The sequence below is a fragment of the Martes martes genome, assembly GCF_963455335.1.
Source record: "Martes martes genome assembly, chromosome: 14".
In the NCBI taxonomy this organism is placed as follows: domain Eukaryota; kingdom Metazoa; phylum Chordata; class Mammalia; order Carnivora; family Mustelidae; genus Martes; species Martes martes.
Window position 1 is genome coordinate 31,170,592 of NC_137902.1, and position 26,920 is coordinate 31,197,511.

The 26,920-nt window shown below is 43.3% G+C and overlaps 1 protein-coding gene across 2 annotated transcripts in view; it reads left to right on the forward strand.

The window, feature by feature from the left end:
* TLL2 (tolloid like 2) overlaps positions 1-26,920 on the forward strand; it is a gene marked incomplete at both ends in the record, with an annotated part of 116,185 nt that overhangs the window by 44,352 nt on the left and 44,913 nt on the right. The window contains 5 exons of one of the 2 annotated variants that reach the window (XM_080822741.1): positions 3,695-3,772; positions 17,806-17,961; positions 20,702-20,819; positions 25,323-25,501; positions 26,501-26,606. In XM_080822741.1, the coding sequence (XP_080678867.1) occupies positions 3,695-3,772; positions 17,806-17,961; positions 20,702-20,819; positions 25,323-25,501; positions 26,501-26,606 (637 nt within the window). Of the gene's footprint in view, positions 1-3,694; positions 3,773-17,805; positions 17,966-20,701; positions 20,820-25,322; positions 25,502-26,500; positions 26,607-26,920 lie in introns of both variants that reach the window. The other variant, XM_080822740.1, reaches the window with a different exon arrangement.

Consider the following 26,920-nt stretch of genomic DNA (forward strand, 5'->3'; position numbering starts at 1 on the left):
CCCTGTGCGAGCACACAGAGCGAGCGGAGTGCTGCTAACCTGGGAGGAGCCGTGGGACAGTGTCTCAGAGGAAGTGGTGTCCCAGCTGAAACTTAAAGCACCAGTTGGATCCGACCAGTGGGGAGGTGGGTGTGGCTGAGGAAAATAGAAATGAAGGTGCTATAGGTGAGACTGGGTGGCTGAGCAGGACAGGGGGGAAGTAGCAGGAAGCCCCAGGGCACCAGGCAGAAGAGGCCTCAGGGAATTAGAGCTCAACCCAAGGGCAGTGGGGAGTCTTAGGAAGGGTTTCATCAGGGAGAGTGGCCCAGGCACCCCACTTGTTCTTTCTGGTCCCGAAACTGAGGGGAAGGAGCACAGATTTGGAGGATCAGATAGGACCCCCCTTCATCCATCTCCCTTGCTAACCATCTCTGTTCCCTCAAGACAGGCAAGTCGCTTCACCTCTTGGAGCCTTGTTTCCTCCCTGGAAGATGCGGATGGTTATGGCCGTTTTGTCATTGTGTCTTTGTGAGGCGACGATTATTAAAAACAATACAAGGAGGGCGTTTAGTGCTGTTCTTACTGCATGTTCGGCTCCATCACTGGACTTGGTAAACACTGATCCTTTCCCCCTCTAGCTACTGGGGGCCCGTTCTCACCTCAACTCCAGAGCTCGAGCTCCTGTTGTAGCTCCGAGCATCAGGAGGCTGGGTGGGTCAGAAGTCCTCCACCCCGACGCTCCTCTGCCCACTGCAGAGCTGAATCTCTGTCTCTCCTGGCCTTTGCTCCCTCAGCCACAGCCTACAGCTAACCCTGTACCCAGGCTGTGCCCGGGTATCCTTGCAGGTTTCGTTTATTTGCCTCCCTCCACCCCTTTCTCAGGAGCCAAGCATTCCTAAACTGACCGACCTTCTCTGCAGGGCTACTGCTATGTGGAGTTTCCTTCCGAAAGCCAGCCTCTGAGTCCCCTCCTGTCCACTGCTAGTAACCCTGGTCACATTCAAATGGGTGCAGTTCCAGAGCCCTCTCGTGTTCTCTGGCTGTCGTCTGGATCCCTCGGAATACAAGCCAAATCCTGGAAATGGCACCACACAAGCCAACCCTCCAGACCCTCCACTGCCCTCTGGCCACACTGCCTACTACAGTCTCTCTCACCTGCTCCACTCCAGTCACACCTCCTCCCTACCACCAAGCGTACTCCCACCCCAGGTCCTTTGCACCCATTGTTTTTCCCAGTTTGAAATGTTCTTCCCCAGTCTTCGGTGAACTCTCTCCTTCACTCTCTTCAGGCTTCTGCTTTTCTGTCTCCCATGAAACAGCAACCCCTTAACCCTAGACTTCCCTTTTCCCCTCACCCTCATTTATTTTCTTTGTAGCGCCCATCAGCAACTGACTTAAATATTTAGTTGCCTATTTGCTTACTGTTTCCTCCCCTCCCTTCCATCAGAATATAATTTCCATGAGGTCAGGGTAGAGTTTGTTCTGTGTTGTATCCTGAGCAGCAGAAACAGCATCTGGCCTGTAGCAGGTGTTGGATAAATATTTGTTGAATGAGTTAGTGCCTAAACAAACCCATTACCTCATTTGGTCTTCAAAACAAACAGCCCATTTGACAGATGAAAAATACAAACGCCCAAGGTCTTAGCCACAGTTACGCAGCAGAGACGAAGCTGGTCCCGGAGCTCTGGCTTTAGACTCCCCCTCGCTCCTCACATGCCACATTCCTCTGCCGGCTTGTGATTTTCATACCATCGGGATTTCCCCTGACCTTCAGCCCGAGAGGAAATGATATCGCAGCTGGAAGAATACCCAGAGGGCTGGGAGCTGGCGGCCAACACCCCGGCAGCTGCAGGGAGTGTGTGAGCGGATTCCGAGTTGGCCAGAGAGGCCGCAGAACGAGCAGGATGAAGGCCCGCAAAAATGTCAGCGCGCGCCTGGTCCGCCGCCAGGGTGGCCGGCAGGAGAGGGAAAGAGGCGGGCTATGTGGTGGAGGCCCGGCTGCGGGGCCTCCGGGCCGGCTTCCAGCGTTGTGCAGGGCCAGGTCATTGGGTCACCTGTTTGGGACCTTACCTTGAGCATTGCTGGGAGCCCGTGAGCTGTAGGGCACGGGGAAGATCCTCAGGCTTCTGACCAGGAGACAGTGTCCTGAGCATGGCCCTGCGCCACTCATTTTGTGACTTGGTTTTCTCCTCTGTAAAATGGGGTTACACTCCGTCTGCCACAGAATGTTTAATGAGGGAGAAACAGTTCTGTAAGCTGCAGATTTCTAAACAGATGCAAGAAATGATTTTGTATAAGTCGATTATCCTGTAGGAGCTTGGATGTGGTTTCATATGTACAATAGTCTCTCCTGGACATGGGCTCTGTCCTCAGATCTGCTCCCTGGTGTCACAGCCCACCCAGTTGTTCAACCCCCAAATGTGGGAGTCACTGGGGACCTCTCTCAGTCCCTCGTTTCTAATCCATCATTCTCCCTGCTTCCCTGCATGCAACTATATTCCTAACATCCCTGTGGATCCGGTCTCCCTCGCTGCCTGGCTCCCCCTTGCCTACCACCATGAGCCCCTCCATGGGGCAAGCTCATTCCCAGTCCAGATTCTTTCCTGATCCTGGGCCAGACCTCTGTGTCCATGGTCAGGGAAGGCCCCTTTTGAGCGTTCTACCTTATCCTGCATCCAATCTTCAGATTTTCTGAACCCACAATGACTTTGTCCTTTTGTTCTCTTACCTTGTGTTTATCGTCCCACTGCCCATTTGACCCGTCTGTCTTGCTCACTGCTGAATCCCCCAGCACCTGGAACTGCACACAGCTCAGCGTGGGTCTAATACTCTCAGCTGACTGACCGTCTTCCTGGTGGGGACAGATGTGAACCAGGTTTATACACAAGGGCTACTCGCAAATAAAGACAAGCATGCCTGTCCTTGACCGAGGCCGTGTCTGCAGAGTCTGATATATAAAGTCAACAGAGCAATTTCTAAAATGAGACTCACCCCAAAGAGAAAACCCAAATGCCTACTCAAGCCAAGGTGGTAGCTGACCACATCACGTATTTAAAAGCAGTGTTGAGGGACGCCTGGGTGGCTCAGTTGGTTGAGCGGCTGCCTTCGGCTCAGGTCATGATCCCAGCGTCCTGGGATCGAGTTCCACATCGGGCTCCTTGCTCGGCGGGGAGTCTGCTTCACCCTCTGCCTGCCACTCTGTCTGCTTGTGCTCACTCTCGCTCCTCTCTCTCTCTCTCTCTCTCTGACAAATAAATAAATAAATAAATCTTAAAAAAAATTAAAAATAAAATAAAATAAAAGCAGTGTTGAGGCTCCTCCCTGCTTCAGAAGCAGGTGTCCTGTTTACATGCGATGCGGGCTTCCTAATGGGGGTGAACGCGAGGAAGCTGACTTCCAGGTTGACTTTGGGATTTGCCTCCTAACTTTGTATATTTGACTCGAAGTACCCTTGAACTGACGGAGGAGAGTAATACGTTTCTAATTTGTGAATTATGTGTGTGGTTATGAAAAAGCAGGTTCTTTTCCACCCTGGCATCTAGAACGGTGCCCCGCCTGTGATGGGTGCTCAACCAACCCGTGTTGTCAAATCTTTCCTGCTCTGCTAGGGATCCTGGGCATCCCCCAGGGGATCGGGTTTGCTCCCTCAGCTCCTGGTGCTCCTACAAAGAAGGCTGATGCGTCCTCACATTTCTTTTCCTTCTCGTTCCTTTAGGTGGGCTGGAGGAGCAGCCATCTGAGGGCTGGGAAAATGCAACAGCCGCCAACACCAGCAGTGAGGAAGCTAACAAGGGTAATGTAAGGCCCTCCTAGGCCTTTGGGTCCTTTTTTTTTTTTTTCTTTTTTTTTTCATTTCAGCTGTGGTAAATTTCACATAACATAAAATTTCCATTTTAACCATTTTAATGTGGATAACTTAGTGACATTAAGTGCATTCACAGTGTTGTATGACCATCCCACTATTTCATTCCAGAAATATTTTTGTTCCAGAAAAGCTTCATCACCCCAAAGGAGACCCCACAGCCACTAAGAAGTCACTCCCCTTTTCCCTCTGCCCCTGGCTTTGCAAACCTCTTAAAAATATATATTATTTATTTGAGAGTGAGCGAGAGAGAGCAAGCACATGAGCAGGCAGAGGGGCAGAAGGAGAGGGAAAAGCAGACTCTGCTGAGCAGGGAGTCCGATGCGGGGCTCGACCCCAGGACCCTGAGATCAGGACCCGAGCAGACAGCAGATGCTTCACCAACTGAGCCACCCAGGCGCCCCAGCTTTGGGAACCTCTTATTCCACTTTTTACTTGCTATCTTAGTGGACTAGGAGCACCAAAGTCTCTGGGCATGGAGGAGTGTGTCCTTTTGTCAAGGATGGACTGGCTGAGGGTGGTGTTCGGCTACTCAGGGACCGAATGGTCTTCAGTTAAACTCCGACATCGGGCTTTGACCTTTCTCACCGCTGCTTAGCTTGTGAGTTGCAACCCCCAAGGGCTGACAGGAGCTGATCATGAGGAGGGATCATGAGGCTTTGGGGACTAGACGTCTGAACAAGAACAAGAAGGCAAGGAGGGAAAATGAAGCTAGGATGGGAGCTATGGAAAAGGTGTAGCCCAGAGACCTTGTGAGCTGCTGGGGGAGGGAGCAGGTGAGGTTGTGCCGGCCTCTGGGCAGGGACACTCATCAGCAAGTGCCTGCCTGGAAGTCTGCCTCTGTCTGTCTGCACACTGACGCTCACACGTGTGCGCCTTCCCGGGGGGTGGGGGAGGGCATCTCACTGGAAGCATCTTCATCTGGAGGAGTTTTTCCCACTCCGAAGCCGTGCTGGCTGAGAGAAGCTGCTGGGTGGGCTTCAGTCCGGCCAGCACCCTGCAGGAATCAGGGCTCGCTGCTGTCAATGACGCTTCTTTTACACAAAATAAATGCAGGGCAGAGGGAATAATTTTTGTTTATTGAAGTAGAGTTGACACACAGCGTCAAAAGGAATAATTTCTAGAATCTTCTCATCTACAGTCAGGTGCGTTATCCATCCCGCCACTGGCCCTGTCAAAAGGAATAATTTTTACAGGCCAGAATCCTGTACAGGATGCCTATTTAGGGATAAAATAGAAATCATTATTTGCTTTATGTTTTCGCTTTAATGAATGCTATTTTGTATTTTACACATACATATGCACATATATCATTTCACACAAATGCATACATGTAACAGTACCATCATATCCTTTCTTAATTTTTTTTTTATTCTTTTCCCTTTTATTTGGCTACCTTCCTTCCTTCTTTTTCCCTCATCTCGCTCCTCTGCCCTTCCCCAAATAGCCCCGGCCGATGGCTCTGTGGGCACCCTTCGTATTTTCCTCCATGCACGTGTGTTCACACAGACACTTCTGTAGGGATGTAAACACATGTGCAAATATAAGCTTCATCATTTTACAAAACGGGATCATATTCGATACGTGCTTTTTATGAATCCTGCTTTTCTCACTCAGCAGTATGTCATGGGAAAACCCCCTAATAACGCATTGGTGATAACTTCGGTTTATTCTTCTGAATATTTTGCAAAATATTCCTGGTGTGGATGGGCAGTAATTGAGCCAATGGTTCCCTTATCCATTAACATTCACTCTGTGTCAAGTTTTTGCCATCACGAGCAATGCCACAGTAGACGTTCCCAAACCTCAATCCTACACATTTGGGATGTTTTTAACAGGTGTCCCTGAGTGGGCTTAAAGCCGCTCACATTTCCAGAGCGACTTGTGAGTGTGCCCCTCTCACCACATCCTCTCCAGCACTAGGTGCTCTGTGTTTTTGATAATGTAAATTGGAGTTTATTATTATGGAATTTGGATTTCCCTGCCTGCTGCTGACTCCCAGCCTCTTTTCCTGCCTTTGCCAGTGACATAGGGGTGCACTTCTGTGATCTGCCTCTTCCTGTCTTTTGCCCATTTTTCTGTTGGGTTGCTGATCCCCCTCTTACCAGTTTGGCCCCTTTCAGACAAAAGCAGATCCATCAGTTCCCATGCCGCGCCCCCTCCTTTGTCAAATGTACATTTGTTTCTCTCTTTCATAGCGCGTTGCTGGGACCATGTGCAGGGCTTCCTTGAAAATCTGTGGTTTCCTGCTTTGCTTTTTCAAAGTATTTTGACTTGTGCTTTCTCAGACTCCCCAGACATCTCGTAATCTCCATGGCACTCTGATTTGGCCACAGATGACCAGCACTTTGTGCTGACAATGGAGCCTAGGAGGTGGGACCGAAACTAGAGGGGTTTGCTAGCACCACAGTAATGTAGATGCCACACCTGATTTTTCCTTCCTGAGTGATTTATCGTTGCCGAAAACCACTCCCAATCTTAGTGACTTCAAACAGTGGTTTGTTATCTTTCACGATTCTGTGGGTTGACTCGATTCCGTGGGGTGTTTCTTTGGCTGACATCAGCTGGGTCACTCACTTGACTGCATTCATCTAGCAGCTGGCCTGGGCTGGCCTGGGTGGTCCAAAAAAAAAGCTGTAGTCCCATGTGCCTCCATGTGGCTCTTCTCGCCACGTGGGTTTTCCTCTAGCTGTCTAACTTGCCATTTTTTACAATATGGCGGCTGGCTTCTCAGAGAGAAGAGCCAGAAGCCGCCAGTCTCTTTAAGGCCTGAACTCAAGAGTCCCCAGAATGCTCCTTCTGCCATAGTCTATTGGTCAGACAAGCCAAAAGGGCTGCTCAGCTTCAAGAGGAAGAGAATAGATTCCACCCTTTAACGTGAATAGCGTCATGAGCTCACGGAGAGGAGAGCTGTGGCCATGCTTAGAGACCAACTCCAGCCTTCTCTCACTGCCTCTTACCTGCCCACCAGCAATCAACAGTGTCAGGGTTCGTAGTATTGCCTACTTTGGGGTGTGAAATGACCCAGCCAAATAAACTTGGACCATCAGACGCACTTGGGTTTGCACCTTAGCTTAGTAGCTAGGACCTCAGGTAAGTGTTCACATGAGGTTTGGAGAGAATTAGAAATATTTATGCGAAGTGCATAGCCAGGTGTCTGGAATTTAAGAGGTACTCAGTGACTGTAGCCCCTCCACTTTTTCCTCTCTACCTCCACCTCCAAGAATAATATTATGCAGCCCTGGAAGGACACCCTCCACCTCTGGACTGGGATTCCACAGCTGTGCAGCAGCTGCACAGAAACACAGTTAAGGGAGACCGGAAGGAATATGGCTGCCGCAGCTCATTACCATGCCGCCTCTGGTAGGCTGCCTTGTGCCTGGCACGAGATCTCCTTGGGCTTTTTAAGGAGGACAGTGAAAGCACAGCCCTAGCCACCATGCCTCACACCCCTACAGTGGGCTAAATCCTAGTCTGTAGACCGTCCAGTGACCCCGGTTTTTTTTGAAAGAGAGTCAAGGCTAGGCCAAGTTTCTCCACACCGTATTGCAGCCACAGACGGACACATCTTTAAGCAACTCGGGCAAGCCTGATGGGGAAGGAGACCCTTGGCACCCTCAGAGGTGAGCCGCAGGCAGGCTGTTCTAGCCTGTCCCTCCAGCCTTCCCTCCATCCGATTCATCTCTCCAGGGCCCTGTCAGGCGCCAGCGTGGGTGCTGCTTGTTTTGTTTGAATTAAAGATAAGACAAGTTATGTCAATCTCAGATTCCCCTTTCATCACAACCCGACCCCCTCCCAACACCCCCAGAGAAAGAGACCGCCCAAGCAGGAGAAAGGATCTGAGGGAAGCCCCCCTCCCCACCACGGCCCCCTGGCTTCAGCAGCAGGCTTATTTCCTGGCATTATGTGGCTCCCCTCAGCCCTGACGGCAGGGATTTGTGCTCCCAGCTCTGGGAAGGGCGGGGAGGTGGGGGGCGGCTCAGAGAATTGCTCACTCAGCATCCCCCTGGCAGACTGTTTGGTCCGAGGAGTCTCCCTCCCCTGGAGATGAGCGCTCAGCCTACATTTCAGGGCTGCTAATGGGATTAATGAAATGGAGTAACTGCTCCTCCAATGAAGCTGTTGACTGGTATGATAGAGCCCGATTTCCAGAATCATCTTCATAGATGAGAATGGACCTTTCACTCCCAGTAACAGTTCCTAAGGGCTTTGTGCTGCAGGAAATCACAGTGGAATCTTGTTTGCACCAGAGACGGCAAGCTTGGTACAAAGCACTGCCCAGCACTCAAACCCCTGAATGTCACTAATGTCAGTAATGGGTGTTACCACTGAACCTAATTTTAGGCATTCTTTCTAGCCTGTCCCCAAATGCAGACCTGGCTAGCGATTACTGAAGTTCGCGTGGAACCCTCACCATGGCGGGCGTTTGACATTCATTACCTGGTTCAGTGCCCACAACACCAGCATGCGGCAGGAAGGAAGATTCCGAAGGCAGGAAGAGTGCCTTATCCAAGGCCACACAAGTAGCAAATGGCAGCATTTATCTTGAACCTAAGTCTCTCAACCCCCTGTTCTTAACCTTATCAATGGTTCTCAAACATCCCTGTGCTTTGGAACTACCTGGGAGCTTTAAAAACTATCATGCCTGGACTTCACTCTAGTTTGATTGAGTGGCAATCTTAGGGCAGGGGGTGGACACCAGAATTTTTTAAAAGCTCCCCAGCCGATTCACATGTGCAGCCAGGTTCGAAAACCGTCATGGAGAATAATCCAGTCTCCGCTTTCACCGAGGGGCTCCTCCTGAGCCTCTCCAGGTTCGCAGGCAAGCTGCTATGTTGCCCACCACCCTGGGGTGGGAGGTGTTGTGGACGGCTGGACTCTCAGGATGGTTGCTCCCAGTGTGGGGCTGACCAGTTGAATCATGGAAAATTCCCAGTGCCTCACTTGAGAAGGCTGGGGTGGGCCTGGTTCTGTTTATGACACGCCTGTGCCTTCCGCTGGAGATGGAACCTTGAAGAGCTGTGGCCGCAGAGGACAGGGTCTGTTCCCCGAGCCAGAGAATTTAAATGGACTTTATCCCCCAGCACCCCCCGCCCCCCCTGCAGCGTGTTAAATCCTTTCAGATGCCCCTGAGCTCCTCTTCAAATATAGGACTCTTGGCCATAATCAATAATTACATCCTTCTCTGTGGACTCTGATTCCAGATAGTAGTAATCCAAGAAAATCCAATAATGACAGTTGCATTAGATCCTTCTTCCAGGCTCAGCAGAACATCTGTTTAGACATATTTTTAATCGGCAAATGCTTCCTGTGTTGAGTCCTCGGCAAATTAAATTTCTCACTGGACCGAGGGGGAAGCTGTCATTCAATAACCCATCTCTGGAAATTACAGCCCCGTCTCCTTCCAGGTGCACTTCAGATTTTCCCACGCTGACTCGGTCGCAGCCCAGCCCTCACCAGAGCAGCCCACGTGCGGACGCAGCCCAGCTTGTCTGAGAAACATAGGCTGTCTCAGCGCTGGTCCCTTGACTAGGGGACTATTTCTGCCCATTCTCCAAAGGAGAGTTGGCGGCAGAAGAAAATTAAGAGACTTGTTGAAAACCCTCTGGGAAATGAATAATAAACTTCCACTTGCTACATCGCTGCCTGTGATTACTTCAGACATGATGATTCTCAGGGTTTAAACATTAAGGACCTTAGGGCTGCCAACATTTTGGAGGCGTTTCCGCCACGGAATTGTTTGGACTGTTGGGCTGTTTATTTTTAGAATAACTCTTCCATTCTTTAATTAATTCATTCAAACTGCAAAAGTGGTGCATACTTACCAGCAAGCAGGCGCTGTTCTGGGTGTGCCTGGAGTGGTGAGCAGGCCTGCCAGGATGGGTCCCTCCCTGGGGAGCTTCCCTGCCAATGGGGGCAACTCACATTTGAATGCATTTGGATGCAATTTGTTGTCTGGTGTTGGCATAGCTGCAAAGGCCCAGCAGGTAATGTGGGGGTGGGGGGGGTTGTGGGCTATATAGGACAATGGGAAGTGGGGGAGAGGCTCCCCCAACCAGGACAACATATGCTGTACCTATGGTGAGCAGGTACTACTGAACTCAAGGGGGTTGTAAATGATGGAGGGAACGTGGGCCCAGTGTTGCCACATCTTTCTGTCTTTAAAGAAAAACTAGAAAATCTGGATCCTGATGTGAAATCCCTTGATTTGTAAAAGTTGGCTTCTAAAGTGATATTAAAACAACAACAACAACCAAAAAAAACCCACATTGTGAGCCAAAAGTGTCCAGGCCAACCAAAGCACATCTGTGGGTTGGGTTTATCCCAAGAGTTGCAAGTGTACGACTTCTGATCTAGAAATTCTACCAGTAAAACAATTATTTTCATGTTTAAAAGGTATTACATGACAGGCTTCTTGTTCATATGACCAACTGAATTAGTAGGAACCCCCATACAAAAACGGAACTGCTGAAAATAATATATAACCTTCCCACCATCCCAAATAAAAGATACAAAGTTAAGAACAAAGGATAGAAAGAGAAATTTCCATGATTAGAAGAGAAGAGGGAACACAAATCCACAGAATTAAGCTTCAGATGGTGGCAAGAATGTGTAGAGGGCATTAAAATTGGGCTAAGATTTGGGGGATGGGGGCTGGTGTCTTCATGCCTATAAATACAGGAGAGATGGCCTTGGTCCATGTGAAGCATGAGATCTTGCATAAAATGAACACCCTCAAAGGGCTTCATTCTAATTAAAAAAGAGAGAGAGAGTAAAAAAAAACTCTGCCCAATGGTTAAGAGGAGTGGCAAGAAATCTTGCTCTCTTTCCTAGGCTCTAAGTGTGGGTAAAAATATATCATCTATGAGAAACTGAATCTGAAATCTTGTTCCCCATGTTGGTATAAGTTCTCAAATTACATTTCCTAAATATGGAAACCCTAAACTTAGAAATTAACATAAAAACTGATCTAGGACCCTCAAATCCCCACAGCACTGAAAAAAAAAAAAAAGAACAACAAAAAATAGGCTCACACTCATAATTGATGGCATATGGGGCTCCTTTAGAAAGGAATAATCTCCCCTAAAAAAATGAGCTTTAAATAAAAACATTAGGAACACAAAAAGTTAATCCATGGAGGAGAATCAGCAGAGACAATAAATTGGAGAATTGGTACCCAGAGATGTAAGAATAATAGAACAATCTGAAGGAGATTAAATAAGTATATATAACAAAGGAACCAATGGAAGAATTTGAAACTATAGTAGAGAGGAAAAAAGAATCAACAGATTTAGAAGCCATTAGGGCTTTTAGAAATGATAAATATATTGTTGAAACTAGAATTGGATAGTATATTGAACACAATTGAAGAGAGAATTAGTGAAGTAGAAAATAGATCTGAGGAAACCACACATATTTCACCATTGAGAGACAAAGAAAATATGGAAGAAGGTAAAGAGACACAATGGGTAAAGTGAGACTGTTAAGCACATAATCAATAGAAATTCTTGAAAATGAGAGAACTTTCATAGGCATACTGGGAAAGAAGAGACAGTGGTCAAACAGATGAGGAATTGGGATTGTCCACAGTTGAAGGAAGAATTGTACTGGGTCTCAAGCAGAGAATTCATGTAAATCCATAGCTAGACAATTATAATAATGCTGAGAAAGACAAAAAACAAAAGAAGGAGAACAGAACAAAAGATAAGACTGATAACAAGTGAAGGAATGACCATCAAACTATAAGGATATCTCCTGTTGTTAACAATGAAGACTGAAAGATACTGGAATACTATCGTTGAAGAAAAACATCTGTCAACTTAGGGTTTTGTACATTCCCAGCTAGACTTAATTTCTAGAGTGTGGATAAAATAAACTGAGTGAAGATGAAATAGATTGAGGATAAAATAAACTGAGAGTTTATTGTCATCATCAAAACATAGTAAAGGATGCATTTCCAGGAAGGAGATTTGGAAGCAAGAAGTAGCAGTAAGCAAGGAAATGGTAAATATGAAGGTAGATATAAATCTGTCTTAAAAACAAATAATTGGTAAATAGCAATTTATTTCGGGTCTTAAAAGCAAGTAAACAGTAACACGAAACAGCAAAAGTTCTCTTTGTAAATTAAAATGCCTTAAGATCCTTGTATTCTCAGAATGAGAATGGAGATTCTGATTTCTTCAGATCTATCTTGTAGTTTGTGAATTCTTTGTACTTTGTTAAGTCCAGTTTGAATGTTAAAATTAGAATCAATGCTAAAGAATAGAAAGGAGATAATGGAAATAAAAACTAAATACGGAAAATATCTTAATCCTACAAAAGCAGTCAAGGAGAAAAAAAAAGAAGCAAAGAAAAAAATAGCAAATAATGCACACACACACATGAGGAAGGAAATAATGCCAGGTATGTCAGTTATAAAATAAGTATAATTCACCTGTTAAAAGAGAGATTCTTGGATTGAACAACAAGAAAAAAATGTAGCTATTGGTGTTCATAACAGATATACTTAAAATCTAATTATAACTATATGCAAAAATCCTCAACAAAATATCAAATCAAAACCATCCACATATAAAAAATAATTATACACCATGATCAAGTGGAATTTATTCCAGATTTGCAAGGCTGGTTTGACATTTGAAAATCAATCAATGTAACCTTACCATATCAATAAACTAAAAAAGAAAAATCCCATGATCACATCAACTGAGCATTTAAATGAAAAAAAAAAAAAAAGCATTTAACAAAATCTAACATTTATAATAAAAACACAGCGAGTTAGGAATAGAGAGAAATTATCTTAACTTGATAATGAGCATCTGCCTAAAACCTACAGCTGGGCACCTAGGTGGCTCATTTGGTTAACCATCTGCCTTCAGCTCACATCATGATCCCAGAGTCCCAGAATCAAGTCCCAAACCACACTCCCTGTTCAGTGGGTAGTCTGCTTGTGTTCTCTTTCACTTGCTCTCTCTTTCAAATAAATAAGATCTTAAAAAAAATAAAAACAAACAAAACAAAACAAAAACCTACAGCTTACATCTTACTAAATAGTGAAAGACTGACTACTTTCCCTAAAACCAGGAACAAGGCAAAGACGTCTGCTGTCATACTCTTATTCAACATAGTTTTGGAAGTTACAGACACTGCATTGACACAAGAAAAATAAATTAAAGGCATGAAAATCAGAAAGGAAAAAATAAAACTGTTTCTATTTCCAAAGGACTTGTTTGCTATGTAGATGATCCTAAGGAATCTTAAAAAAAAAAAAAAATCTTAGAACTAGTAAGTGAAGTTAGCATGGCAGATATAAGGCCCAAACCTCCAAATTGCTTACATTTCTATATACTAAGAATAATTATGCAGAAATAAAAATTTAAAACACAATACAATTTATAAGTACCCAAAGAAAATGAAATTCCTATACATTTTTAAAAAACATGTACAATATTTATATACTAAAAATCACACAAGGCTGATGAAAGAAATCAAGAAAGACCTACATAAATGGAGAGACATACTATGTCCAGGGATTGGAAGACTGAATATGGTAAAGATAACAGTTATCTCCAAACTGATCTATTGTTTTAATGTAATTCCTATCAAAATCCCAGCATGTTTTTTTTGTAGGCAGAGACAACTTTATTCTAAAATCTATATGGACAGCCATAGACTCTATATGGAAACACAACTAAAACAATCATAGAAAAGAAGTCTAAAATGGGAGTAATCCCTCTCCCAGTTACTAAGGCTTACTATATCACTGCAGTAATCAAGACCATGTCCTCTTAGCAGAGGGATAAACACATAGTTCAATGGAACACAATACAGAACCCAGAAATCAACTCATTTACCATCAACTACCAACCCAGCAATTCCACTCTTGGGTATTTATCTCAGAGAAATAAAAGTTTGTTTCCACACAAACACTTGTATATGAATGTTCATAGCAGTTCTATTTGTAATACCAGGAAACAGCCCAGATATCTTTTCTCAGGTGAATGGTTAAAACAAGCGGTGGTACCTGAATACCATGGATTATGACTCAGCAAAAGAAGGAAACTATTGATACATAAAACAACCCAGATGAATCTCCAAGGAATTGTGCCAAATAAGAAAAGCCAATTCCCAAAGGTGATATACTGTTAAATTCCATTTATATAATATTCTTCAAATGAAAAATTTTCTAAATGGAGAGCAGATTAGTGGTTGAGAGTTTAGGGATGGAGGAGAGGAGAGGGGCAGGGATGTAGAGAGGAGAGGGGCAGGGACGTGGATAGGATTATAAAATGCCAACACGAAGGATTCTTATGGTAATGCAACTGGTCAGTATCTTGCAAGTGTGGTAGATAAACAAACCTATACATGTGATAAAATTCCATACAACTACAGACACACACACACACACACACACACACACACAAGTATACATGATGCTGGGGAAATCTGAATGCAATCAGTGGAGTACAGTAATGTCCATATCCCAGTTGTGATATTGTACTCTAGTTTTATAAAATGTTACTATTGGGAGAAATAGAGTACAGGGTACACAAAATCTCTCTATTATTTCTTACAACTGCATGTGAATCTATAAGTATATCAATAAAAATTTCAATTTACAAAAACTATTTCATATATAATAAAAAAATTGAACCTCAACCATAAGACCATTGCAAAATTTGTGTTATTGTTGTGGGAAATGTAATTTACTCACAGAATAATACCTGTTGAATGACTCATTTAAAAAAACATAATTACATAAAAAGATCAAAAATAAATGAGTGGGAAAAAGCTCTATGAGGCAAACAGTAATCAAAATTTAACTGACATAGTAATACTCATATCAGCCAAAATTATCTTTATTATGGATAAACACTATTACAGATAAAGAGGGTCATTAATGATGAAAGAAATAATTCACTGGGAACATTTAACAGTCCTTTACTTGTATTACTTAAACAACATAGCCTTGAACAACGCAAAGCAGAAATTAAGAAGAAAGGATAAAATGGCAGTCCGCAATGTTAGTTGTCAGGGTTGTTTAAAGCACTTTTCTCAGTAACTGATACACCAAGGAGCCAAAATAGTTGTAGGTAGAATATGTGAATAACATATGTAGCGTCCTTTAACCATCAATTCTAGAAATGAATACACATTATCCAAGGACATTTGGGACATTTATAAAAACCAATCATGTACTGGGCTGCAAAGGAAGATTCAGAATACAAAAGAATCAATACCTTGGAGCACAGGCTAGTCATCTACAGCCAGGAGGCCAAATCCAGCCTGCCATCTGTTTTTGCAAATAAGCTGTTATTGGAACAGAGCCATAGCCATTCATTTACATATTGTTTATGGCTGCTGTCACACTACAGTGGCAGAGCTGGTTGGTTGCAACAGAGAATGTATTAACTACAAAACTTCAAATATTTACTATTGTCCTTTTTCAGAAAAAGTTTGCTGACCCCCACCTTGGAAAATGGGTCCTTGGAACACAAAGCAATGTTAGAAATCAGTAACACCCACAGAGAAACAAATATTTAGGAATTTTAAAAATCACACTTCTAAATAACTAAAAGATCAAAGAAGAAAGTCTAAATGGAGCTAACAGAATATATCAATGTCTAATATTGACATATACATGTCAAATGATGGAATGCTGCTAAAGAGGAACTCAGAGAAATTTTAGCCTAAAAATATCAACAGTAGAATATAAGAAAAATTGAAAATTATGTGCCAAACGTTCAACTCCAGAAGCCAGAAGAGGATGGCTAACTGATTTGTTGCAAGAGTGCCAAGACAGTTCTATAGGGGAAAAACTAATCTTTTCAACAAGTGATGCTGGAAACACTAGATATTCACAGGCAAAAGAATAAAACTAGACCCCTACCTCACACCATATATAAAAATTAACTCAAAATGATTGAAGACTTAAATATAAGCACCAAAACTATAGAACTGTAGATATAAATAGATATAACATAGGTATAAACATAGATATAAATTTCTGTGAGGTTGGATTAGGCTGTAATTTCTAAGATGTGGCACAAAAACCATAAGAAACCAAAAAAATGGATAAATTGGACTTCATCAAAATTTAAAACTTATATGGTTCCAAGGATACTATTGTAAAAATGAAAAGACAACCTACAGAATAAGAGAAAATATTTGTAAGTCATATGTCTGATAAGGGTCTGGTATCCAGAATATACAAAGAATAATTATAACAGTAAAAAGACAACCCAATTAAGAAATAGACAAAGAATTTGAATACACATTTCTCCAAAGAAGATATGCAAATGACTCATAAGAACATGAAGAGATGTTTGGCATCAGTAGTCATTAGGGAAATGCAAATCAAAACCACATTGAGATGCCAGTTCACCCATTAGGATGGCTATAATCAACAAGCTTGACAATAACAAGTGTTGACAAGTATATGGAGACATTGGAACCCTGATACATTGCTGATGGGAATGTAAATGATGCTTTGGAGAGCAGCCTGCTCGTTCTTCAAAAGGTTGTTAAATGTAAAGTTCTTGTATGACCTAACAATTCCAGTCTGTGGTGCATACCCAGGAGAATGGGAAACATATGTTCACAAACAAATGTGTACATTAGTGCCCGTACTAGTATTATTCATGATAGCCAAAAAGTAGAAACAACCCAAATGTCCATCATCTGAGAAGTGGATAAACAAAATGTGGTAGATACATGCAATGGAATATTATCCAGCCCTAAAATATAACAATGTACTAATACATGATATGATACAGATGAACCTTGAAAACATGCTAAGGAAAAGAAACCAGACACAAAATACCACATATCGGCTGATTCCATTTGTATGAGATGTCCAGAATAGGCACATCCATAGAAACAGAAAGTAGATGACTAGTGGCCAAGGACTGGGGCAGGAGCTAGAAATGGGGAGTGACTGTTAATATGTTTCTTTTTGGGGTGATGAAAATGTTGTGGAGTTCTATAGTGCTGATGGTTGCACAACTTTGTGAATATACTAAAAACCACTAAATGCTATACTTTAAAAGAATGTCTATTACAGTGTGTGAGTTACATCTCCAGTTTTTTAAAAAAGAAAAGAAGATAGAAAGGAAAGATTGGAATAAAATAAGTGCAAATGGAAGGAGGTAATAAAAGAAATAAAAGTAATGAATAATAAAAAATGAAAGTGATCAAAAAAAATCAAAAGCTGATTTTTGGGGAAAAGATATAGAAACTGAAGAGAAAATGCTCCAAGTGAGAATAATGAGGGAATCTACACAAGTAGGCTGAAAAAAAAAGGTTATGTTGTCTGGGTAATGGACAAAATGAACGTGGATTTGATGATTAGGGCACCACAGGTTCAAGCGATTCTACCCCATCTGTCTGTCTCTGCTATTGCCGGGGCCCCACCATGGACTCAGAACCTTAACAGGGCCTCCACTTCTTTTCCACCTCCCTCTCTTAAAGGTCCAGCTGTGCCAAGAGACTGGGAAGAGCTGGGGGATTTTATGAGGCGCTGCTTTTTCCAGGGGCTCATCTTGCAAAGAGTATCTGAACCATCGCAGGCTGGTTCACTTTGTCAGACTGGCCAAATTATTTTCCACATTTGCAGCATTGATGGGCATTTGGTCAGGGCTGGAGATTGGCTCAGTAAGTTCCCTCCAATATTCCCAGCTCTGAGAAGAGAGCGCATCCCTGACTCCGCTCCATCCCAAAGGATGCCTTCTCTCGGGCTGCCATGGAGCCCCACAGGGTGTGGTTCAAGGCTTCCAGCAAGCCAGCCTGCTTCCGTCGTCGTAGCCCCGGCACCCTTCCTGACGCCCAGGGGTTCAAAACCCGGAGCAGACCGAATACCCCATTTAGAACACATGTTCTTTGTGGATTCACGGGTAATATAGTCTTAACCATGATGGCCAGAAGGAACTAAAGGCAGAGTAAATGGCAGCATGCCTCTCTTGCAGATGGCGAGGACAATGCTGTGCTCCTGCACAGCCCCCGGACCTCGGATGCCCAAGCTGAGACCTTTTCTCCACGCGTCCGGAGAGCCACAACCTCGAGGACAGAGAGAATATGGCCCGGAGGGGTCATCCCCTATGTCATCGGTGGGAACTTCACTGGTCAGTAGTCCCAGAGGAGACCTCCTCTGGGGCTGTGTCCTCCCCGGGGGGTGGAGCAGAGCCTGGGACACGGCAGTCCTACCTGCTGGTGCTCCATTATGCCTTCAGGGCTAGTGCTCTAAGCCTGGCAAAACTGTGGTCTCTGCTGGGGCTGTGTCCTCAATGGTGGTCACCTAGTCCCCAGGCCTTCATGCAGGGGGTGACACATGATCCTGGTCTTGAAAGAGGGACAGGGTTTGCACAATGGGTAGTTGAGCAAAGCCCTCCAGGCCAAAGGCAGCTGTGAGCAGCCACACAGGGTGACTAACCTGTCTTCTGCCTGGGTGGGCACCCACACCGGTCACATCCCCGCAGCAATATGCAGGGTAAGCAGAGTGAGCCCTTAGATGTGGCTAGTCCCGGCTAGTACTGCTTGCCGGCAGTATACCCTGTGGGAAGGTACTTAACCTCGCCGGGTTAAGTCCCTCTTCTGTAAGTGGGGATGATAATATTTTCTAGCTCATAGGGTTGTTTTGAGAACTAAATGAGTTAATTTAGATGAAGGACTTGAATAGTACCTGGCACATAGTAATTAGTAATTATTTGCTATTGGTATTATTATCTTTAAAATACGTAGGTCAGCCAGTGGCTTCCCATCACTACTAGTGAAACTGAAACTGCTGACCATGGCCTCCGAGGTCAGCCCTTGCCCCCTGTTCCACCCAGTCTCCTACCCCGCTCCTGCTCTCTTCTCCCCAGCCCCTGTGTGCTGACCTCACAGGCACCTTTCCCTTCTGGAACATGCCCAGCTCATTTCTGCTTTAACACACCTGTACCTGCCCTCTGTCTGCTTAGAACATTCTTTCCCCAGACCTTCTCGTGGTTTCTTCTTATCACTGCATTTCAGATCACATGACATGTCCCCAGAAAGGCCTTCTTTGTGTCCTCGAAAACACCGATATACCCACTGACCACTTGTTCTCAGCACCCCACTTTCTAATCTGTACAGTACTTCCCATTTTCTGAAATGCTTCGACTTTTGTTCTTGTTTTGCCAGTTTTTGTCTCTGCCCAAGCACTGTGGGTGCAGAGATCTTTTTTCCTGTCTTGTTCTCATTCCTACCCCTCCAACACCTAGAACAGTGCAGGGACACATAGTAGATGGTCAGCAGTTATGCCCACAGCAGGCCCGCGGCCAGTGCTGGCTGAATGCCTCAGTGAAAAGCCACATAGAGCTGCCTCTTCTGGGTTCTCAGACCGCACACGCAAGTCTGCCTCGTCTCTGCGGTTCTGTGACTTTTATGAGAGGTGGTTGATAAAGCAAATGTCCCAAAGCCAAAGCCACTGAAAACCACTGATGAGTAAAGGCACAGTGAAGATGTGGATGACAGGACCTGGGAGATGGCCAAGAGCATGGAGGGCCTCTGGGCTTCCCCTTCTCTCTCCTGCCTCATCATTCCCGTTCCACTAATCCAGGGCTTCCTTGTGCTGGGTTCTTACTTAGGTGCTGGTGATAAAAAGATGACCTAGACTTCACCTGCCCTCAAGGAGCTCCCAGTCCTGCTAGGAGAGAAAGCCGTGTGCCTAAAGAATTAAAATACTGAAATTATAACCAGCTACTTGCTTTTGTTCGCTGGTGCTTAACCGCACTCTTTGAGATGTGGTGTGCTTTTCTGACCAAAGATTTATACAACCTTCATCAAAGTTATCTGATTTTATATAGAGAACTCTCTTAACATGGTGGTTTTTCTTGTTCTGTAATTAGTGGGATGGCTGTTTTGGTGAGTGACTGAGCTATAAATGATTTGAACTAAAAATATCAAGATGTAAAAAAAAAAAAAAGTGGACAGCTAGGTTATTCTTTATTCTGTATGTTTGTTTTGGGGGACAATATGACATCACACCCAGGTCTTCCAGACTATGATGGAAGCCTCCCCAGTGCTCTGCTTATTTTTGGCAACAAGGTGATTCTAGAACTCAGACACCATCTCCAACTGTTTTTTGTAGTCTCCAAACAACTATTTTTCTAGATCCTTCTCATTGTTTCTAGGAAAATCAAAATACTGTTCTTTATCTCAGATTGGTATATTGTTTTCTTTTAGAGAACACATATTGACTGTAACTAACTATCAGCCAGTTTACAACTACTCTGTTCTTCTCCCAGACAATTTACTTATTGTTCTAATTCTCAACACATTTCCACTCAAGGAAATATGAAGACGTGCTCAGAGAAATCATGAAATTCACCTGTTTTCAAAGGGCTTGTAGAAAAGGAGGCTCAAGGATCCACCAGAAAACACTGTAGCCCCAGGCAAAAGTAGCATGAATGTACCTGAAAACAAACTTTTGAGAGCATATGGACCCATACTCTGGTAGATAGAAAATAAAATGAGGCCTCAGAATGCAATGCTGGTGAGCTACTTCAAAAGCCTAAAATTTTCCAGTTGAATAATCCGGGTAAGCTTTTTTGTTTTAAGTTTAGATGAAAGTACTCTCCATTCAAAGGAAAAGCTAGAGAGCCTGGGATATTCTGAAAATCTACTTTTATCCTCTTTTTCCTTCACGAACTCTTCCTCCCTGAGTTTTGGCAATTCAGGAAATTTATATTCTTAGCAAGGGAAATCCTTATTCCTAGCTCATTTCTAGTCTGGGGTATGCAATTCTCATTGGAAGAAGCGTCGTTGTGAGTCAGCATGGCGTATGGCCTCTGAGGGAGGCAAGGACCCATCAGGACAGTGACGAGACTTGCCCTGTCATTTCAGGAAGCCAGAGGGCCATTTTCAAGCAGGCTATGAGACACTGGGAGAAGCACACCTGTGTGACCTTCGTAGAAAGGACTGACGAGGAGAGCTTCATTGTGTTCAGTTACAGAACCTGTGGGTAAGTAGGCGCCTGCGAGCCCACTTCAGTGGAACTGGAGCCAGACAAATCTGATGGCTCCTGAGAGTTGAATGTTCTCTGTAAAACCAAGTATTTCCAAGGAGCTGTGATAAACAGCAACCTAGGGTTTGTCAGAAACTCCCCTTGCCCCCAAGGAACTCATAATCCCAGGACAAAGTAGGCCGGTCAAGAAGAAGATTCTAGAAAGACAAGGGGTCTGGATCTCCTGTCATGGGAGCAGTTGAAGGAATTGGGGTGTTTCATATGGAGAAGTGAGATTCCGAACCAGTTGGAGGCCAGCGATCGTACTGAGACTCTGACAAAGCTATGGGCTTCCTCATGATGGATATAGGTTTACGCGAAATTCTACATGTAATTTTATGGGCTCCCTGGGCTAATAGACTTCCTCCAGAAAACATAACAAATAATAAGGCGCCTGGATTATGACTAAACTTAGTCATTACGCCAGGAAATGTAAGTGTGATGTCCTCTCCTACTGAGAGAAAAAGTTTCCCATACTGGTTCAGATACTTCAACCCAACCACATGGGGTATGCATAAAATGACTACTGAAAAGAATGATCCAGAAAGGTTACATGCAAAAGGAAAGACAGCACACAGGCAAATGCTAACAAAAACAATGTTAAAATCATAATTTTAGTTATAGACAAGGCCTTTTTTGTTTCGTTCTTGTTTTGTTTCATTTTTAAAGTAGGAGAGTGTTAAAAAAAAAAAGTGAGTCACTTTATAAAGAGAAGGAGTCCAAGCTACAGTGAGAATATAACCGTCATAAATCTTTATGCACCAAACAGTGCAGCATTAAGAGTCATAAAACCAGCCCTAGGGAATTCAAGGGGAAATTGACAGAAACACCAGCAGCAGGCGACTTTATTTCATTTCTGTCCACCCAAGGAGATCAATGTCGAGGTGACCAAAAAATGAGTAGAGATTTGTAGGGGACTGGAGAAATAGAATAGAGTTGATCCTATGGATCTATCAGATTCTGCAATCTGATAACAGATCTTTTCTTCTTAAGTGTGTGTTGAACATTTGTAGACATTGTCCATCTGTTAAGCATGAAACACACCTCAATGGATTCTCAAAGGCAGAAAGAGCATTAACATGTTCTCTGATTGCAAAGCAATGAGACTGGACATCATGACAAAGAGTAGAGTAAAACACCCCTGCATTACCTAGTAAGTTAAAAGCTCCATTTTTTGTTTGTACAACTCTTAGGTCACAAAGGAATCAGGATGAATATTATAAGTTATCCAGGTAATAAAAGGCCTACAATTCTAAGTTAGAGAGATATGGCTAAAGCTGTGTGTGTGTGTGTGTGTGTGTGTCCCAACAGCCCACATCAGATTTAACAATGATAATTCTAGAAGCATTTCTGTTAGACTCAGGAACAAGTCGAAGATCTTCACGATCACCACAGTTATTTTACACGTTTTGGAAAATGCTAGCTAATATAATTAGTTAAGAGAAGGAAATTCACACAGTAAGTATTGGCAGGAAGAAGGTAATGTTTGCATGGTTTGAAGTTAATGTGACATGTACCCCAAAACCCAGAAAAACAACCGAGAAACTTAGAAACAAAAGGAGACCCTGATGAGGTGACTGATTACAAATGTAACAAGAAAATTAATTACTTTTCCTTATAATGTAGTAATTTGATACACTTTTGTAATGAGAAAAGTATCACTTTAATAGAAACATAATAAATAATATATCTAAGAATAAACGTAACAAAAAATGCCAAAATATGCCAGACTTATAGGAAGAAAATGCTAAAACTCTAAGGAAACTTTAAAAAAAAAGTAAAAATGGAAATGCATACCACTTCCTGTATAGAGATACTTAACAGAGTAAAGATGTCACGACTCCCTAAAATAACCTATAAACGCATGCCATTGTGATTCAAATATCTACATTTATGTATATGTAGGTATATGTGTATTTATGTTTTTAGAAATTTAACAAATGATACTAAAGTTTATCTGGAGGAATGACCATGTAGAAATGGCCAACAGAGGAGAGAGACAGAGACGGAGGCAGAGAGAGACAGAGAGGGAGAGAGAGGAGGTGGAAAGAGAGGCACAGAGAGAGAAACAGAGAACAACAGGGACAGAGGGACAGAGGGACAGAAGTAGTGTGGGATTATGGGAAGAGTTCTGATGGTCTAGTCAAACATCTAGGGTTTAAAATGCAAGTGAAGATGATAATAATTAGGACCACTTAGAACATAACAAAAGAGTTTAAAGTGAATATGCCTATACACAAATTTAGGTAGCATTTTAAATGAGTATTACTTAAACGAGCTATATTAGTCATTTGGATATTTTAACAGTGGGGTAGAGAGCTCAGTGTGAAAAAAACAAAGCTGGATGGGGCACCTGGGTGGCTCAGTGGGTTGGGCCTCTGCCTTCGGCTCAGGTCCTGGTCTCAGGGTCCTGGGATTGAGCCCCGCATCTCATCGGCTCTCTGCTCAGTGGGGAGTCTGCTTCCCCCTCTCTCTCTCTCTCTGCCTCCCTTTCTGCCTACTTGTGATCTCTGTCAAATACATAAATAAAATCTTTGAAGAATAAAAATAAAAAATCTGGATTCCTACCTCACTTCTTACATCAAAATGATTCTAGCTGGATCAAAGATGTAAACATTTTTAAAAGGATAAAGAAAAGAAAAAAAAAAAGAAATTTAAAAAGTATTAGAGAGAAACAAGAGTGAAGTTTACTTATAATCTTGGCCTAGAGATGGCCTTTCTAAGCAGGGCAAAAGAAAATGAAGTCATTACATACACTGAAATTTTAAAATTCTCTATGGTGAAAACAAAACCAAAACAACACATAAGCAAACAAACAAAAAGCCAAATAAGAAATAAAGTGAAAAAAAATATTGTCAATATATTTGGCAATCAAAAGACTCATTTCCTTAATTCATAAAGGGTTCTTACATATCAATAATAAGAAGATGGGCAACCCAAAAGAACATAGGGAAAAGATGTGATCACAAAGTTCACAAGAAAGAGAAATACAAATGTCTTATAAAACATGGAAAACTGTCCAATCTTGATGCGGTGAAATACCATGTTTCACCTATCCAGTTGACAAAAAAAAAAAATTTGATAAAACCAATGTTGGCCAGGTTGTGGGGAAATAGCGCTTTTTAATATATTATTAGTGGGCATGTAAGTAGACACATTTGGGGATTGCAATTTGATAATATCTACTGAAATCTCAAATGCATATACCCTTTTATCTATCAGTCCCAATGCTAGGAATTTACCCTGACATGAACAAGAGTCCAACCATTTCTTGGTTTCCTTATTATTATTTGTTTGTTTGTTTTCTCTTCCTCTCCCATGAGGCTTTGTTTAAATAGTAAAAATTGGAATCAGCCTAAATGTACACTATTAGGAGCCTGATTAAATAAAATTTAATTGTACTTTGAAAAGAATGAAGGAGGTCTTTATGCACTATTATAAAAAGATCTCTAAATTAAGGAGGAAAAAATATAAAAAATGAAGGACAATGTACATAGTGCATTTTGTAATTTAAAAAAATGTATATCTAATTTTTATGAAGGATGTCTGAGACACTGTTAACAATGGTTATCTTTGGATAAAGATGAAGAGATTAGAGGGGATTAGAGACTTAATACTTCAATCTTCTGAACATATATATATTTTTTAAAGATTAATTTATTTATTTGAGAGAGAGAGAGAGGGAAAGAGAGAGAGTGGGGATGGGGTAAGGGCAGAGGGAGAGAGAGAATCTCAAGCAGACTCCCTGATGAGTGTGGGACCTGACGCGGGGCTTGATCTTATGACGCTGAGATCACAACCTGAGCTGAAACCAAGAGTCACTTTATTTAACCAGCTGAACCACCCAAGTGCCCCAACCGTGTATTTTTTTTTAATGTTTGATAGAGGTTTTCTGGGTGGTAAAGGTGGTAGGACTGTGGGCCATTTTAATTTCTTATATCTTTCTATATTAGGAATAATATATAATAATATATTAGGAATAAATGTTATTTGAAAAAAATAATTGTGCCCAGAAGAGGAATCATTTCTAAGGCTCCTCTGATAAGGATATCAAGACTCATCCTTCACAGAAACTCAGCTTACTCCATTCATTATCTCTTTTCCTTGTCATCAGAGATGATCCAGCAGAGACTTGGGGTGCAGGGGTTGGAAAGGGTGTCGTCCTTATTTCAGGAATCTAGGCCTTATCTTTCTTTGGGTTCTCAAGTGGATCCATGACCACCAAAAAAGGTGAACCATTTTTGGAGGGAATTTCTGTATTGGGAGGGAACTCAGACAATGAGAGTGCTTTCAGCTCTGAAAGTCTGTTTCTTTTAGATACATATGTGTGTGCACATACGCGCACACATGCACACACACACACGCACACACACAGACACACACGCACACACACGTTGGGGAGGGCATTAGACTCTTCCTATTCTCTGACCTGCTAACCTGGGTATTTCTGCAACTGTCCAGCTGTTGTTCCTATGTTGGGCGCCGAGGAGGAGGCCCACAGGCCATATCCATTGGGAAAAACTGTGACAAGTTTGGCATTGTGGCGCATGAGTTGGGCCATGTGGTTGGGTTCTGGCATGAACACACCCGGCCAGATAGAGACCAGCACGTCACCATCATCAGAGAAAACATCCAACCAGGTAAGAAGCCAGTATGGAGTCTGGAAGCCACTGGCCAGGAAGCTGGCATCCACCAGGGCAGGCAGGTGTGAAGGGGAGGGATTTTGGGGAGCTGACCAATGCTCATTTGTTCTGTAAGGAGGCAGCCACCCTATTGTGTAGGTGTTTGTCACCAGCACTGCCGGTGTCCTCTGTGGTCCTTCCTGGGAAGTCTTCTTGCCCCAGCTTGTAGGTTACAGCAGAAACAAAATGACTTTTCACATTGTAAAGGACCATGAAATCCAGCTCCATTTCCTAACAGGAACAGAATAGACCAGAACACTGTTGGCAGCATCAAAGCCGAGAAGCCAAAAGAGGAGTTCTCCTGGTTGCTTTTCTAAGAGCCCCTTTTGCTGACTTCAGCAGCCCATCTTTTTGAAACAAATACAATTAGGACATGAGTACATGTAAATGCAGTATTTCTGCCTGCAGAATTTCTGCCTGCCCCAAGGCAGATAGAGTATCTAGATTTAAAAAAAAAAAAACACCAAACAAACCAGAAAACAAAAAACAGAAATTCTCATATGAAATAATTTTATATAGAAGTCCATAATGAACTTGAAAGTAGCACTGAATAATCTGGTTACCTTAAAATGCTTTTGAGAATTGGAATAGTGAATTCTTTGGGATTGAACTTAGCTCTCTGATTTTTCTTCTTTTCTTTCAGTAGCAAGATCAGAGATCTGTTTTTTAAGTTTCTGAGCAATCAGATCAATAATGAACCTGTCTACAAACTTTGAGTAAGGGTTTCCAGTGGCACCTGGGGAGGGACCTTTGGGGAGTGGGGTTGGGAGAACACAGGGCTGTTGGACGTTTCAAATTTCCAGTCTGTTAAAGACGAGGAGGACGACCACAACCTTGCTGTTTGATTGGGCCAACCGCAGCTCTCAGACGTGGCTCTGGGCCCTCCTCCTCCCCCTCTGCCTCCTTTCAGGGACCTGCCTTGGTTTTCAAAGGCCTTAACAGAGTGTTGTGTCACAGGTCAGGAGTATAATTTCTTAAAAATGGAAGCTGGGGAAGTGAGCTCTCTGGGAGAGACCTACGACTTTGACAGCATCATGCACTACGCCCGGAACACCTTCTCAAGGTCGGAATCTGTGCTTCTGCCTCATCTGTGTTTTACTGTGCCTGCCGCGGGCTTGGGTCGGATGCCTGGAGGTGTGCGGAGAGTGGGTCTCTGCATGCTCCTCGCACAGTTGGCCTGTCTGTCCTTGAAATACAGTGGCCTCCGGGCTGCCATGAAATACAATCTAATCAGGTTCCCGCTAATAAGATTGAATCCTGTCGCGAAGCTGGCGTTCCATCACGCCCTAATGGCACAAGCAGCAAACTGGAAAGGGGAAATAATCAAGAGGTTGGCCAGGATAATAACTTAGGGGCTCTGGGTAAAATATCCAGGGG